At 33.5% G+C, this 17,432-nt stretch overlaps 1 protein-coding gene across 5 annotated transcripts in view; it reads right to left on the bottom strand.

The window, feature by feature from the left end:
* Positions 1-17,432, bottom strand: part of LOC123674445 (protein Malvolio-like) — a 33,394-nt gene that overhangs the window by 2,052 nt on the left and 13,910 nt on the right. For 3 of the 5 annotated variants that reach the window (XM_045609288.1, XM_045609289.1, XM_045609287.1), the window contains exons 6-10: positions 13,480-13,688; positions 13,375-13,422; positions 10,648-10,777; positions 7,416-7,668; positions 5,825-6,097 (exon numbers count right to left, since the gene is read on the bottom strand). In XM_045609288.1, the coding sequence (XP_045465244.1) occupies positions 5,825-6,097; positions 7,416-7,668; positions 10,648-10,777; positions 13,375-13,422; positions 13,480-13,688 (913 nt within the window). Of the gene's footprint in view, positions 1-1,402; positions 1,455-5,824; positions 6,098-7,415; positions 7,669-10,647; positions 10,778-13,374; positions 13,423-13,479; positions 13,689-17,432 lie in introns of all 5 variants that reach the window. The other 2 variants (XM_045609284.1, XM_045609286.1) reach the window with 1 other exon arrangement.

The following is a 17,432-nucleotide window of genomic DNA, read 5'->3' as shown; positions in this document are numbered from 1 at the left end:
CAACACCATACATTTTTATGTATTTTATTTGGCATCCGGTTTTCCATAATTCGTTATTTTTTTTACTCAGTCCCATGAAGCCTCAGCATCTTTTTGATTTGTCTTTGGGCACTTTTCAAAATAATTTGTTTTAGCTTCTTTTATTTATTGTATTCCTAAACTTTGAATAATCAAATATATACTGTCAATTAGGTTAGAATATCATCTTGAAAAAAATGTTCATTTCTTAAAGTAAACCATTAATGACAAGTTCATTATTTCTTTCTTAAATATGAACTAAAGCTCTTAAAGCCATGAATTAAAAAATAAAATGTTGGAAAGGAATGGTTCTTGATGAAAATTGGTAATTTGAAAAATTTGTGAACGAAATTATTCCACAGGATGTTTCGAAATTAGGGTTCAACAACAAACTTTTTATTATCCCTATATACTAACTAATAAGCCAGTACTCAACAATGGAGTGAATAAGTAAGTTGAAATTATTAATTTTGTCTAGTTTTCAGAAGAAAATTTTGAAAATTAAAAATGAAAAACTATGAGAACTCAAATGCTATCAGTATGTGATAGTTTCCGATAAATACCAAAGTTTGTTGTTAATTTTTGTGATTGTTTGGTCTAGAAACTATAGAAATAAAAACTGCGGAAGGAAAATATTGTTTCATTCATAACTTTGAATAATTATTTTTCGGTTGTATATTATTATTTGGTTCTATCTTCATCTTAAAATACATATTCTGTTCTTTATTTATTTGATTTTACAGAGTTCGCGAGGCGAAAGATGCAGGAGCCGATAGAGAATCGAAAAATGATATGATTTTGCTTGATTAATTATATTTCTTGCAATTTTACGTAATATGATGCTTTGAATCCAAATATCTCACGAACAAATTATTTGAGCAGAATAGTGGGATCCTACTAATTCATAATATCGATTGATACGTTAATAATCGGTAATCCTTTCATAGTAACTATGGTGAGGGGAAAAGAGGGGTGCCGATTATTAACTTATCAATGGATGATAAATTAGTAGGATCCTACCTACGAGCCGGTAAAATCGTTCATAAATAAACAAGGTCACTTGTTATAGTCCCCTAGATGAATATATGTTGACATCAGTTCGATAGACATTATATAGTTATGGTATTACAATTATTAGTCCACAAAGGTTGTGCTGCACTCGAAAAAAATTTAAAAATTGCATGCTTCAGAATTCAAAATATTTAAACGTGAAATAAGCATTATCCTAATTTGTAAATGTAGTAACATTCCATTGGTATCAAATTTGTGACGATAATTTGCCTTTTATATTTTCAAAATCAGAATTACAAAGGCAAAATTTCTAGTGAACAAGGTTTGCTGGGTCTATTGATTTTAGATGAAATTAAAATAAAAGTATACTCACGTCTAATAAATCAGGATTCCTGTCTGTTACATAGGTATTTACACGCTTTAGGCTAATGATCAAAAAAAAGTTAGAAATGTATCGAACCGGAAAAACACAGAAAGCAAATCGAAACCAATACCATAGTTGATCTTCCATCATCAATGCAAATGATCAATCAAAGGCTTCAACAATCTACGATGCTATACATATAATGGGCTAGTGGGAAAGTTTCTTAATATATTCGCGTGAGATTTGCCATTCATGGCAGTTTTTACAATTTATTAATAAAAACAACTATCAGCTTGGCAGACTATTTAAAAAAAAATTCTACTGGATATTATTCAGCTCAAGGAGATATGAAGAAAGTAGGGATATAAAAAGTTACATGAAAATATTTTCCATTGAAGGAGATCATTCCAATGGGATGTGGCTTCTGGTATTTTTCAAAATTATTAACAAAAAAGCGGTATGCGACAATCACAAATGCAAAATTAAAAATAACTTCAAATTTGTATTCATTAAAATTGTAGTTATATTATAGAAATGTGCTTCCTCAGGTCATTTCAAACCTCATCATCCAAATTATCTCTGGAAGTTTCAACCTTCAGATTCGATTTCTATCTTTTAACAACGAATATAGTATTTTTTAACCAACGTGTGTGGTCATTTTGTTTTACGTATTGAATAATTGAAAATGACCACCTACTTCTAATTTATAATTTCGTAATATACAGGATGAGTCTTTGTCTTGAACATCTATTTCAACCGAATATTCCTGAGGTCAAAAGAATCGCTTTTTTCCGATTCGATTTTTTTCCCACTTAGTATAGCAGGCATTCTGGAGTTGATCAATTTTGCGTTCGGAAAAGATTCATCGCATCAATAAAAAAATAGTAATTTACGTAACAAGTCCGGAAAATAGGGTTTTTTTGGACGAATAGACAAAATTCCAGGACGAGCGTAAGCGAGTCCTGGAAGTCTGTGAGTCCAAAAAAACCATTTTCGGGCGTGTTACGTACAATATTTTTTCGGCTACCATGTAAAATAACACTATCGCTGCTGCTTTTCATATTTTATTGCGATTGCGATCAAAAAACATACAAATTTTTGACAACTAATTTCATATGAACTGTCAGCCGTTATCTCGGTTTCTATGGATTCTATGATTCTTTTCCGGCCTAGTCCGGGAAGTACGTACTTTCCGGACTAGGCCGGGAAATGCTACTTTCTCAGAGAAAAAGCGTCCGGGAAGTGAGCACTTCCCGGACGGTTGCCGAAAAAAAATATATCCCGAAAATCATTTTCTTCGTTTCCACTTCATTTGCGAGATATAACTAAAAATTACATTTTTTTTATGGCTCGGTTGAATAGATACAGGATATTGAAAATCCTGTATCTATTCAAGCCGAATCGGAAAAAATGGTAAAGGAAATAAGTGTTTCCTTTGACCTCAGAAATCTTCGGTCTAAATATATGTACAAGCCAAAGACTAACCCTGTATAATAGCATAGTATAAGGAACCTTTCCTTATACTATGATAATAGTTAATAATGAAATTTCCAACGAAATTTTGTTATCATCCATTGAATTTGAACTAAAAAATGGGAGACCATATCAAAATATGTTCTTATATGATGGTTTGGTACTTACTGAATGTGTTTTTATGTAGAACAAATAATAGCTATAAACATTAAATTTATTATCCTTAAATTTTTGGGCATCAAGTTAACGGTGAATGATTAAACTAGGCGTCCATTAGGCGGGTCGGTCCTACATTTGTATGCAACTGCGTCCACTTCAGGCTGACCCTGTAGTCGACGCAGTTGCATACACATGTAGGCAGGCGTATTTATCCGCCTCGGCCCGACCCGCCTAATGGACACGCCCAGCTTTTATAATGCTCTGATAAACCAGTACCTTAGTTGGAAGATATTATTTTTAACGACAAGGTAATTCAGCAGGCGATGCCATATAATCCACGCAGCTTCGCACATTTTTTTGCAGATCGTATCATTTTCCAGTAGCATTTTTCCGTTTCCTATAGGGCTAAAGTGATCAGGTGCTTTAATCCATTAGGAAAAGAATGCGCGCGAAAGAATTGCGTTCTTAAGTGGTTTATTTATTTATTAATTTATCTACACAAAAACTGTGGTGAATAAGTTTTTTTTGACCCATCAAACTTACATGGGGAGTCACTAGAATCATACAAAAATATGTATAAGACAAATTGTTGAATTGTTTACAAACAAGTTGAAAAACAACTACACATCAAAAGGAATTCAGACCAGGTCATCATCGAGGAATTATTTGGTACTATAATAGGCTTTCTCCATCAAGATCCCTCTGAGTCTTCCCTTCATCTGTCTCCTCTTAAGCGTTTTTAGGTTGGAAGGTAGCTTATTATATAATTTAATAGCTAAGTGATTTATGTTCACTTGAGCAGCTTTCACTCTGTGATATGGTATTTTGAAATTATTAAGATTTCGTGTTTCATATTCATGATGACAGTTGTTCCTCTCTATTCTCTATTTACGCACCTCATGTAACTATTAGCCTACTCCGAACTGAAAACGACCAAAATCCATTGTAGTCGACATAAGATTTTTAATGGGAAAATAAAAATTGAGAAATAAAATATAAAACACCTAAACTATGTCTGATCTCAAAAACAAATTCTCATCCCAAACATTAATTTGAAACTTAACACTATAGATGCATAAGCATATCTTTTTTTGCATGTATGCATAGGGCATCAATGCATGAGATGCGTAAACCACTTAGGAAACGGAATAGAGTCGTGTGCATCAGTTTCCCATTGGATTAGAGTACCTGGTTGCGCTAGTCCTATAGGAAACGGAAAAATGCTTCCCGGTATATTGACAAGAATTGGCCGCTGTGCTCTTGCAATTTGATACCGCAATATAACCGTTATTAATATCAAAGTAGTAGATATGACAGAATAATACTTGCCATTTATGAGATATACTACTCATATTATATATTTGAATTATCAGAAGGACTAAGCACGGTTCTGTTTGGTCCTCGTCGCTCTCCTGGCCACGGCAGTTCTTGTGGAAAACATTCCGCACTGGCAACTAATCTTGAAATTCGAAATGTCTGTATTCAAAAATATTTCTGGTCTCTATTTCACGCATGTTTTTTATTTGTTATTTCGGATTGCTAAGTCTATGAGTGTAGCTTTCTTCTGTATGATACCAGTGCAGTTCAGAGCCTTCGTTTTTCAGGTACAGGGTGGAGCGCGGAGAACAGATTACAAAATGAAAAAAAAAAAACATTAATTTATGAACGATTCTGAAACTTCTTGTTTTTCTCCCAAGCGTAAGTATTGGAAATTCAAATTTATTTGGTTTTGAACAGCATATCTGGCAATTGGACTCTGAATACACTGATCAAGCCGTTCTCTGAAGTTTTCGTAAACTCTTCCAAGCATTTCAGCAGAAATATCGGCGATGTTGGCCCTGGTGTTGTTCTTGAGGTCTTCTATGGTCCTGTAGCGATAATTGTAAACCTTGGATTTGAGGTAGCCCCAAAGGAAAAAGCCTCAAGAGGCCAATCATTTCTGATCACTTAACAGAACTGGAGTCGGCGATCGGGATCATCCTCATTCAGTTTCTGAACCATCATATCTTAAAGTATGGAATTTATGTTGTTTCAGGATTCTAATGATTGTTGTGCTTGAAACTTCAGATACATCGGACAATTTCCTAGTACTCAAGGTCGGATCCATTGCTACATGACCTAAGACATCCACATCCCTCGTTTCGTCTGTTTCACGCACCCTCTTTTTGTTTCCGACTGAACCAGTAGCGTCAAATTTGGCAACCAGTTGCATAACGTAAGCAGCAGATAAATTTTTTCCAAAATGTCGTTCGTTGAATGAAGCCGCTGTTGTTACTATAGAACACCTTTGAAATGTGTCGGATACGAATAATATTTCAGAGATAAATTCCACATTGCCTCTTCCACTATTTTAGCTGTTATTTCATTATCTATCGATATTTTGAAGCGAATTTTTAGGGTCAAATAGTACTTGATACGACTTTCAAAATTAGTTATCAAAACACCCCTCATCCCTATTCAAAATCAAGAGATTGTACTCACTTCCGTTAGGGAGTTGAAGTTACGGGGATGAAAAAAGCAAAATAAATTATCAGGTTGATGCAAAACTTTTTAGTCTATATGTGTATCATTAGAAAATGTTTTCATGGATGCTTTTATTTTATTTTCATTCTCTATGATAATAATGCAAAAACTTTTTAATAAATTAGATTCAACTTGTAGAATGTTAGGTTATTCATCCTTAAAATATTCATTGAAAGTAGAAAGATTTGTTAGTACCTAATGCAAAATGACACAAAAGCTATTGCTACAAACACGTTATTGAATACATAGTTTTTGGTGAATAACTTTCTTACTTACCTTGAATAGTTGATTGGTTGTACCGTTAGTTGAGAGTTTACAGGTCCCACAACGTAATTGCTTATGAAATCATATTTTAGCAAACTTTCGCATCCCATTGAAACAGCCATGTGTAAAACCAAATAAACGCAAAATATTAAATATAAAATTCCTATAATGGCGACTAAAACCAGCCAGGGCCATGTAGCATAATGTTGGACAGTTTGTATCACGAAGAAGGTATTGATCGCTATGACGACTATACTTAACAATATCGCTGCTATTTTGTTCGACCTGAAATAAATTTGCACTTTAAGTTTCATTCAAAATTGAAATTGCAGGTACATTTTAAAAAAATGGATGCATTTTCAACTATCAAAATGAGAGATTTTTACATGTCATTTTTAGATTTTTTAAGATATATGGTGAAAAATCTGACGACAATTCTGATGAAATATGTTTTTTTTTAACATTTTTGAAAACCTATAAGATCGATTATGGATAACTGTGCAATTCTCGAAAACTTCTAATCCTTACAGTCTTGAACTGAACGAAGCGTTAAGGGGGAATACCACCGAGTGACCTTTTGCGTAGTAAAAATTTTCACTGGCAACGTAGTAAAATATAAATGCAATCAAACAATACAGATATTTTTTGTTTAACTATTCCAGGTAATTTCTCAGTTCGGATTGTAGTTGCAAAGCTGTAGTTGGACGGTCAAGATACCACCGAAATCGCGGATGCAATGGTGATAATTTCATTTTGAATTCATATTTTAGTCCATAAACAATTGAGAATATCGGACTGGCAGAAGTCTAGGTTGAGAGTTAACCACAGGGAAACATGTTGCTTTCGAAGATGAATAGCGATAGACCGGTTTCGTTGAAAACTGCTTCTGACTGAAAGCCAGATGTTGTGCGATACTGATGAGCTCCAAATCATTCTACCGCTACTCCATTAACGAGTTTTTTTTTTTATAAACAATATGTTCCAAATAATTCAACTGAAAGATACAAAATTAATGGCCTTTTGTTGGTGCAAGGAATTCATAAGAGTTATTGGTTCACTAGGAAGAATCTGAAAACTACATATATGTACATATAAACATATTAATATGCCTGTTGAGTGATCGCATCCATATTAACACAAATTGTACTTTAAATTATTCCAAATTTCTGTTATCATATTTATATGGTGGTATTCCCTATTGATTACTAGGTCAACCGCCAAGAATTACATTGATTCCTAGTTTATCTAAGTTACTTAGAGCTGAAACCATTATATCTTATTTATTAGATTTTGTTTAATACAATTCAGGCGACCCAATGCGGAATTTAGAAAACTTCCTTTTTCTCAAGTAGGTGGCGCTCTACTATAAAATGGTTATATTTCCATGTAAACACCATAGTAAACGATTCGGAAATCAAATCAAGTTTGACTTATCCCCCTTAAATCTTAAAGGGTTGGTCAATAGGAAGGTCTCCTATTTTAAACTATTTGAGTGAGTATTTCTAGACCTCTTGATTGATTTAAACATATATTATCGCTCAGCATTAGATTCGAATGAATTTTCAACGAATGTAATGTATCAATATTTTTTCTTTTCTCTTACCATCCATTCACGAAGTCTCCCATTATTTGAGGATTACTGGTGAAAGCTATGGTAGGTATGGTTGCAAACGGTAACTGCAAGCTCATGATCGCGTTGAGAATATCATTCATACTGGTTAAATCTCCTACTTCGCTGAAAAAGGCTAGACAAAAAGTGGGGATAATGGCTATAGATCTGGTGAAAAGAACACGTTTCCATCTAGGCCACTGAAGGTTGAGGAACCCCTCCATGGAAAATTGTCCAGCATATGTACCTGCAGAGAAAAATATAAAATAGATATTCTGAAACAAAATGTTTATTACGTTTCCTTGAACGTAGGCAAATAATAATACTATATTCATTGATATACAGTTCTGACCTTTTCAAGTTCAAATTGGCACTAATAATAATCAAATTGGCATTAGTCAAATTAAACTGGCATTAATCAAAAGCTGACAGACAATATTCACAATCCAATTGAAACAAGTCAACACTTAGGTACTGAATATCTTCCTATTGTTCTAGCGAAATTAATAAGTATCATTTTGATTTTTTCCATTGTTAATTTGAAGTCGACTAGTGCTAATATGATTTTGATTAGTGACAGTTTACTTTTGATTGATGCCAGTTTGAAATTGAACTTGCCAATATGATTTTGACTTATCCCATTCTGATTACGATCAATTTGGACTTGAAAAGGTTTAGTTATAAATGGGATTCGGAAAGAAACTTACAAAGAAGGCCGTCTACGCTATCCTTCTTTCTTCCTGTCGCACCAATATCAAAATAAGTAAGAGGCGAACAACAACCGAAAGTGGCAGATGGACCACTTCATTCATAACTTTTTTCTTTCGGATAGAGATTTACATTTTCTTACCTGGTCACTAGGGCAGTCCGTTCAAACATTGTTACATATTATTGAATGCATATCAGGCAACTGCTATCATGACGACCAAGAAACTTGTTCTATACCTGAATAAAAAGTCGACAAGGATGTGAAAATACAGGGTGTCCAGTAAACCGACGTCAATCCGGCGCATGCTGATAGCTCAGGTCATGTCTGACCAGAATATCCAAATTTGATTTCAGTAAAAGTGTCTCAGTTTTCGAGATTTTGACAGTTTTATGAAATACGTCAATATCTGCACCTTAATCATTGTTCTGAGCGCCACAGCTATAAATGTTAGTAATTTGTGATTCTACTTTAGATCGTTAAAGACCGATCAGCCCACCCAATATGACCACAGATTTTCCCAAGGTACCTATGGTAAGCTGAGAAAAATGGAATGTTTCCCTCTTTTTTATTTTTTCACATTTCGTCATCCAACCTTGATCTTTTCTGCTATAAAAAAATTATATCAGACTAACTCGGCATGTTACGCTAAAAGTTAGCCTTTTAAGTAAAATTTCCGATGAAATATAATTTTCGGCTTGACACAATCAAAAAGAAAAATATCGACATTTTAATGAAGAGGGATTCTAGAATTTTCATTCTATATTTTTGTTCCAAAAATTTATTGTCAATGTTTCAATATTGTTAAATTACATGCTTGCCATTGGCTTGAATGCGATCATTACACCTTTTCAAAAATAATCGCCATATTAGTAGTTCTTCAACTTCAGCATTAATTTGTTATGTGAGTTCCATTTCAGTATTCAACGGTTCGTAATAAACTTACTCCTTAATGCAACCCCAGTAGAAAAATCGAATTGATTCAAACCTAGCGACCAAGGAGGCTATAAAATGGGACCAAGGCGTCCAATCCATCTTTGTGGATGATGTTCGCCAAATAATTTCTAACATGGCGTGCTGAGTGTGCTGAAAAGCCATCATTTTGCAGCTACACTAATCCACGTGTAGCTGAGGGTATTTCTTCTAGAAAATACGGTAGTTGATTTTCTAAAAAAATCCAGATAAGTGTCGCCGTTCAAATCTACGCACACCAAGTTAGAAGTTAAATATGGATGAATATTAACTACCAAGATGGATTGGGCGCCTTGGACCCATTTTGTGGTTACCTAGATCGCTAGATTTGAACCCATTAGATTTTTTCTTCGGGGTTTGCGTGGAGAAAGTGTATAACAAACCAATTAATACTCAAATGGAATTTACAGAAAGAATCTATGCTGCTGTTGAAGTACTGAATGCCAACTGATTCGCAAGTCTAATGAAGCAATAATTTTTGAAAACATGCCGTACTTCATTCAAGCCAGTAGCATGATATAATTCTAGTATTCAAAAATTAAAAGTTAGAAATGAAAATCCCAAAATGAACTTCCTTTTCATCGAAATGCCAATATCCTTTTTTCTCATTGTTTCAAGCCGAAAATGATATTTTATCGAAAATTTTACTTAAAAGACTAATTTTTGGCGTAACATTCCACGTCAGTCTGATACAATTTTTTCATATCAGAAACGATCAAAGTTGTTTGATAATATAAATAGTGTTTTTCTGAGCATACCATAGGTACCTTGTGAAAATCTTTGGTCATGTTGGGTAGGCTGATCGGTGTTTAATTTCTGATCGAAAGGAGAATTACAAAACACCAACATTCGTTGCTGTGACACTCAGAACATGATTAACATTCAGTTTTTGACGATCTTCATAAAACTGTCGACATCTCAAAAACTAAGACAATTTTACTGAAATCAAATTTGAATATTCTGGTCGGGTTCGACCTGAGCTATCAGCATTATTGCTGATATGATGCTTGACGCCGGTTTACGGGACACCCTATATATGAGAGTGTGAGCTCATGTCCAACTCCAAATTGACGTTGCAGACAAGTAAATTTTGAAATAAAATTTAATATGAAGCTAACCAAAACATTTTTCCAGTTATTAGATCAGCTGAATGAAATTTTGGAAGGAAATGATAAAAAAATGACGAAATAAAAAGATGTTTTCATTGATGAATCCTCATCAAAAGTGGTTAAAAAATCTCCAAAAAATTTTAAATCTCAATAGAAATCGAGTGGCACATAGTTTCGAAAATTTGCAATTCTATTTATGAATATGCTTAAAAATTTTGTTTGGTGTTTCGGTGTAAAAAACTTGTTGATACTTACAGGCGAAGAGCAGGTCTAGTTGAAATCGAAGAGAAAGTGCTGATAATTATGATGTTATAATGAAAATGCCTAAGAATATTACTAGATTGATTAGAAGTGATGAAAGAATTCAAAATTCAATAATATTGGACAAAAGCCGACTGCTAATTTTTTTTCACTATTGCACTTAATATGACTGACAAACCTGTCATAGTAGAACTCTGTCCAGCAGCTAAAATACCAATTCCCCAGATATACAATGCTGCTAATCCGTAGGTGCAGCCCAAAAATATTCCTCCTTTGTATAGGTCTGCGTCAACAAACTCGTTGTCGTTCTGAAAAAAATTGAATAGAATAATTAAATTGAAATTAATCGGATAAATAACAATAAAAAATTTCAGTTATTTGTTCAACAAAATGTAACTCTATTCCGCCTTTGAATCATATTCATTTGTCATTTAAATTTACATAGTAAAATAACAGACAAATAATTTTTACTGTCAAAACTTTTTTCTATTATTCAATAAGTATAAGACGAGTTTATCACATAAACAGGTAAGACTTAGCAATATTTTTCAAAGATTCAATCAATATAAAAATTCATTAATGTTGCAAATTTTTCAATAAAAAAACTTTAACTTTTATTCATGTTGAACTGCTCAATGTAGACACCGAACATTGAAATCTTTATGATAAAGCATCGAAATCTAAACCACCACCTGTTTTAACTTTACTGCATAAAAATCTAAAGGTGTAACATCTGGCAAACCTCTTCGAATCCGTCTATCCCGAAATATTTCAAGCCCTCGAGTATCCCTATTGTTGAAAATTAACCCAAAAGCTTCAGCGGTTCTAAGTTATAAACCAATTATCCATCTTTTGTATCTCCAAAAGGAAGCGTCAACAGATATTTGATGGTTTGTTTTGAATCAGTACAGATCTGGGATGTCAGGCCCAGGTCTGAAGATGAATAAAAATATCGAAAGGAAATGGGAATCAAGCGCAGCAAAAATAAGAAGAATACCGAAAGAGATGTATTGAATCAGATTATGAGTTCAGGTATGATAAAATTTCCCGAATAGACTGCAGTAAGAGATCTACTGAATTGATTGTTTCGACTTCCAAATTCTACAATATGTTGAATTTGTACCAGATACCGCAAGACTGCCGAAAACGGAGAGATCAAACAGCTGTGTGAAGCTGGCAACCCCAAGTGCGAATTTTGGGATCAAAATTTCATGATCTTTTGTCCATTGTAGGTCTACGTTTGTCCACCCTTTTTTTTTTTCATTTGCCCAGGCACCGTTCGAGAGATATAAGAAAATACATCTTTTCCGTTCATTTTCTGAGGAGCATCCTAAATTGCGAAAAACTGTTCAAAATGACATAGATCGTTTGTCCATTTTTGTCCACCCAATAATTTCATTTGTTGAACCCCAGAAACCAATATATCTGGTTGTCTTTTGACAACCAGCGGGAACTTAGTTGTGCACCTAATACTGCGGCATTTCATCTGATGTAGAATTCTTGCCGTTCCGCGATAATGTACATTAGGGCATGCCCTTATGGAAGTAGCGAAACAAAAGACAGAGTTCAATTACCAATTGAAGTAGTTGCACTCAAATCTCCAAATTTCAAAGTATCCAAACTTCTTTTCGAAAGGAAAATTGATCTGGATGAAATATAAAGTAGCGAAAGGATAACCTATCGAAAATTCCAAAAATTTCAGAGAAAATGTAAAAATATTAAGTGCTAATAGCCGTGCTCTCACATCTTAAAGTCATTTATGTATTCCATTTCAATGAAATAATAACAGTGCCTTCATTTACGAGAAAAAATACATAATATCGGGGCAAAAACATGATGTTGTCATGATAGCATATAATCAATTGCAGCGTAGCAAAATTCTCAAAAAATTCCAAGTTATATGTATGTACTTCTTCCTTCCAATAAGGTACCGTCTCCATTTTATGAAGGTTGGACACAATCCTAGAAAATCTCTCTCGATCCTTCGCAATCCGAAACAAGGAGTACTCGTTCATACCAGTCCAATATATGTATGTACTTATCAGTATCATAATTGCTTACTCTAGTAAGCAATTTCATTTCTGCAAATTAAAATATCCACAAATTTTTGAGGTTTCAATTCTCTAAAAAAAATTCTCAAATCATTTTGCATGATATATTTTATAATACTTGAATGTGCTCTTTCGATATATTAAAAAATACAAACATTTCAAAAGAGCACTAACGTGACGTCATGATCTAATGAGCATTCAAAAGTCGTCATTCGTGCGTGTTTTGTATGTTATTGTTGCCAGTTAGTTTGCTAGCTGAAAAATTCTGGTCGGCAAAAACATTCGGATGGTTATTTTTTATACATACACAAACGGAATGTCAACCAACCGGAAAATGTTCTAACGAAAATAACGGTTAATTTTTCTCTATATTCCTCTAGAATTTTCCACACCATGATCAACATGAAATTTTGTATCAAATTTCAGATTGCTATGAAATTTTACGCGCGATTTCAAATGGGTGGGATATTTTTTTATTGAGATATTAGATTTTTTCTTGATATTCTCTTCGAATTTTCTATGGAAATGGTTATTCTAAAATTTGATATAAAATTTCACCATCTTCATCGAATTCGAAATTATCAGGAGAAAAGCTTCCATTGGCAATATTCAGAAAACCCATTACTGGTTCGGGGAACCAATGCTTGAGAAACATTTGGTACAAAAGCCTTTCTCATTCCAGTGAACTAATTAAAAAAATTAGTCCAAGGGTACTGAAGGGCTACTTCTCGCTCTCAAATATGAACGTTAAAATGTACTTCGCTAATTTAAACTTTCAAAAAAAATTTATTTCTTAAGCATAGCAAAACAAATTCTTAATCTAGAACTGATTTTAAAAATAAATATCTACTCACTGGAAATATAGTTGCATTGATTGATGGGTACTTCATACATTTCTTCCTCTAAAATAAATTCAAATCTATTAGGAATTCAGGACATTCAGATAGAGCATTTCTTACCATATCAGAATTTGTTGTGTGATATAACCCATGTGCAAAGACTGACACCACAAATACGTTGATTATAAAACTAACAGCTAACGCAATTGCAGCTTCAATAAAAAAATAAAAATTGGCATCCCTAACTTTTGCTGGTTTGGTTCTATCAATATCTCTGGATTTGACTAGAGCTGAGTGAAGGTATAAATTATGAGGCATTATGACTGCCCCTGAAATAAAATAATTAATAAAAACACATGTTGTTTATTATATTATTATTAACATGCAATCAGAGAAGAAGAGTTTGAGTCAAAATTGGTGGCTTGTTCTTTTAAAATGATTACTGCAGATGTGTAACATCTGAGGCATAAAATGGTGACTAATTGATGTCTACGAATGGGATTTAATGATTTAAAAGGTTCCTCATCATGGATAGAATTCATGATATGGATTATACCACCTTCACGAGTATAATAAAAACTTTCAACAGTTTCTTCAATTGAAAAAAATTCGATAGATATCTTTTTTCGAAGTTGTGAATTAGTTTGGCAAAATCTACTTCAAGTCTGTCCAACTGAACAAACTAACTGATGCCATGGGAATGTGAATAATGTGATATGGGACTTGCAATTGTTTTGTTTTTCAATAAGATCATGATCTTCATCTATATTCTAAACAATGTTCTGACCTACAAAAAACTTATGGTCCACTACGTGCTCAGAAATATTGTCAAGCCGCATCAAATGTATGAAATACTGCAGAAATATAGTGTTCTCAAAACCTCAACCAAACAACAAAAGGCGGAAAAAAAAGGAAAAAGAATTAAAAAAAATAGGATGCTAAAAAGCTAATTTGGGAGCTTTTTCGCTCCTGAAAATATGAAAGAAGAACCAAAGAAATAAACCTCAAAAAATGAAGACGAGTTAGCCCCTCGGTTAGCCCTTATTATAGGAAGAATGACGCTAGCTATAAGTGCCAAGAAAGACAAGATTTATTTCAGTCAGGAATGGAATATGTACACTGATTACATTATTTCGAAGAATATACTACCTATAAAAGCCTTATAATAGAGTTCTGGGAAGTCAGCGCTTAAGAAAAACACAGAAATAAACCCCTTTTTTTGGAGAAATTCAAGATAGATAATTTACTTTTAGGTGAAACACGCCTAAAAGCGTCAATTCAACATGAGAAATTATGAAGTCTATAGATACGAGAAAGAAACCGAACGAGAAGGAGGTAAGGCGGTCTGACTGAAACTCTACGAACTATCCGCAGTTAGAGGAAGCCGTATAGAAGAAAAAGGGATAGAGTAATTATTCGTAAATGTCAAATTAGTATTTTTTCTGTTGATAGACCACCCAATAGCTACCTAGAAATAAACCTCATTCTCCACTGGCAAGAAGCTTAGGATCGTAGCAGAGACATCAACTCAACAGCTGTGTAAAAAACTTAAGAGGAAACACCACCACGTGACAACTCTATTCAAAACAATATTAGAGATATTTTTTTCTTCAAATCACCGATTCCTATAGGGTTTCACATAATTTCTTTGAACAATAATCTACATTTTAGTATTTCAATATTTTTTATTTGCGAATGAAAAAAAAAGAAAGATAATAATTTTGATAGCTTTTCGTTATTCGGCCGATGATAATCGTGACAAAAAATCCTACAAAAATCTTTACAGAAGAGGCAAAAGTCTGATTTTGTGACAATTTATAAAAAGATTAGGAAACTATTTTCTTTTCGACGAAAGTTGGAACGATTGTAATTTTTACTTATATTTTTATTGTTATTTTTACTTATAACTTTTACTTATAATTCAACGTTCTGACAACACCGCAATTATTTCTGTCCCACCTCCTCTGGGCAAATATTCAAGATGATGTGGTTCAGCATCAGGCTAGAAGAATCGACTCAGCAGAATGCTTTGTACCAGCGGTAGCAAGACTGTATCACGATGAAGTAGAAATGTTGATTTCCACGTTTAGTGGAGTTTGTATTCAATTTTTGTTCGACTAAGATTGTTTTTGTTAGAGTAATACTTCATCTGAACAAATTACGAGAGAGGCAACCAACATTACATCCTAGCTACTCTAATTACTTCATCACCGCAGCGCTTAAGCGGGTTACGAGGCCACCGAGAGAAAGAACAAGAATAGATCTTCAATGATCTAGAGCGAATGCCAGAGTTCTAACCTAAGAGATCATTCCCTCTGCATCGCGCGCTCGCTCAGAGAGTGACATTATAGAGATTTATATTAAACTATAAAACTTTATCTGTGTATTAGTGAATACTCTGTGTATTTAAAACCTAGAACTCCAACATGTTATGGGCCCAGCACGCTTCCACGGCACAACGAGGTAAACATTCATTCTGAAAATCTGCTGTGTACACAACGAGAAAAATATCATTTGATGTTAGTTGTATTTCAACTTAATTACCAGGCTAGAGATATTTTATTTAGTTCAGTGAATGGAAATGATTTATTTTATATTCATTGCTGAAATAGAGAATGTTATACAGTATGTACTGCATTTGCAAATAATGTGTTTACCTATCTATTAGAGAAGGATTTGATTCTTAACGGTTATTGACAGTTGATGCTAAGAGAAATGAAATACTTGACTAAACACATGCATTATAGGTACAGATTATATGTAAATGTAGAGATTTTACAATTCATCTAATACAATCGATTTAGATGACATGTAAATGTAGAGATTTTACAATTCATCGTTTGAAATCGATTCAGATGACATGTAGATAAATGTAGAGATTTTACAATTCATCGTTCATCATGATATGTAAATGTTGGGATTTTACATATTCATCGTTTACAAGAGATGTCACATCCACCGTTTGAGAGATTTAGAGGTTTAGATGAGAACATTTTAGAGTTTTACTTAAACCATTTAGAGGTTGAGATTATGTTAACTTTAGAGATTTTACATACCACACCTAGAGGCTTAGAGATGTAGATTTGGAGATTCTACATACATCACTTAGAGGTTTGGATAATGTAAAATTGGATGTTTCACATTCCACATACATAACTCAGAGATTTAGATATTTTGAGAGTATATATTCATCATGCTTGATGAAAAAATTATTTATTTCACTAAACTATTTATTTATTTCACTAAACTACAAGAACTGCAGTCTGGTAAGATAAGTGATAATCAATATTTCAGGGCTTCTTTCATACAATGCTTGCTGTGCTGTGTTGTTTGTTTGTAAGCTAGGGATATTATAGGATGCAAGTATTCACCCCTTACCTGTACAATGGCCATACCTATCTCAACATGTAATCATTGCAGTGCGTGATACCGCTTTTGGGGAAAAGTGTCAAGTGTACGTGGTGGTGCTGCTTGAAAACTTGATGGTCCTGTTTCGAATTGTATCAGATTGCTGTGCGTCTGAGACAATTCAGAAGCACGAAACAAAATTTTATATCTTATACCTGGTAGTAGATGATATTAGATGTACTAAGAGAACATATAATGCACAAAAATCTTAAAATAGATGATATAAATATTTTTTGTTTCATAAATCCTGAAATAGATGGCAGCCAAAGGAAATCAAGGAAAACCATTGGTGGATTATGATAGTGATTCAGATTCCATCATCATTTCCGTAAGTGCAGAAGATAGAGGTTTCATGCAAAACGAGGAAAGAGGGAATTGTCAGAACCAACGTACGTCCTTTTCATGAAATTAATAGTTGCCATTTCCTTGATTTACTTGGCTAGAGCAGTATCAATGAGTGATACATAAGAGACTAAATGAAAGATTTTAGAGAAATTTTAGAGACATGAGAGATATTAGAGACCTAGAGATCTGAGAGAGCAGAAATTGTCGACATTCGAGTTGTGAGAATATTTTTCAGAGGTTAAATTTTAGAGATTTAGAGTATGAGAAAAACCAGGTATATAAAAACTAATCCATGTTACAGAGGGATCCAAAAATGCAGG

The sequence above is a fragment of the Harmonia axyridis genome, chromosome 3, assembly GCF_914767665.1.
Source record: "Harmonia axyridis chromosome 3, icHarAxyr1.1, whole genome shotgun sequence".
NCBI lineage: Eukaryota > Metazoa > Arthropoda > Insecta > Coleoptera > Coccinellidae > Harmonia > Harmonia axyridis.
Note: the sequence above shows the minus strand (reverse complement) of the source record. Positions and strands in the feature narration are given on the sequence as shown.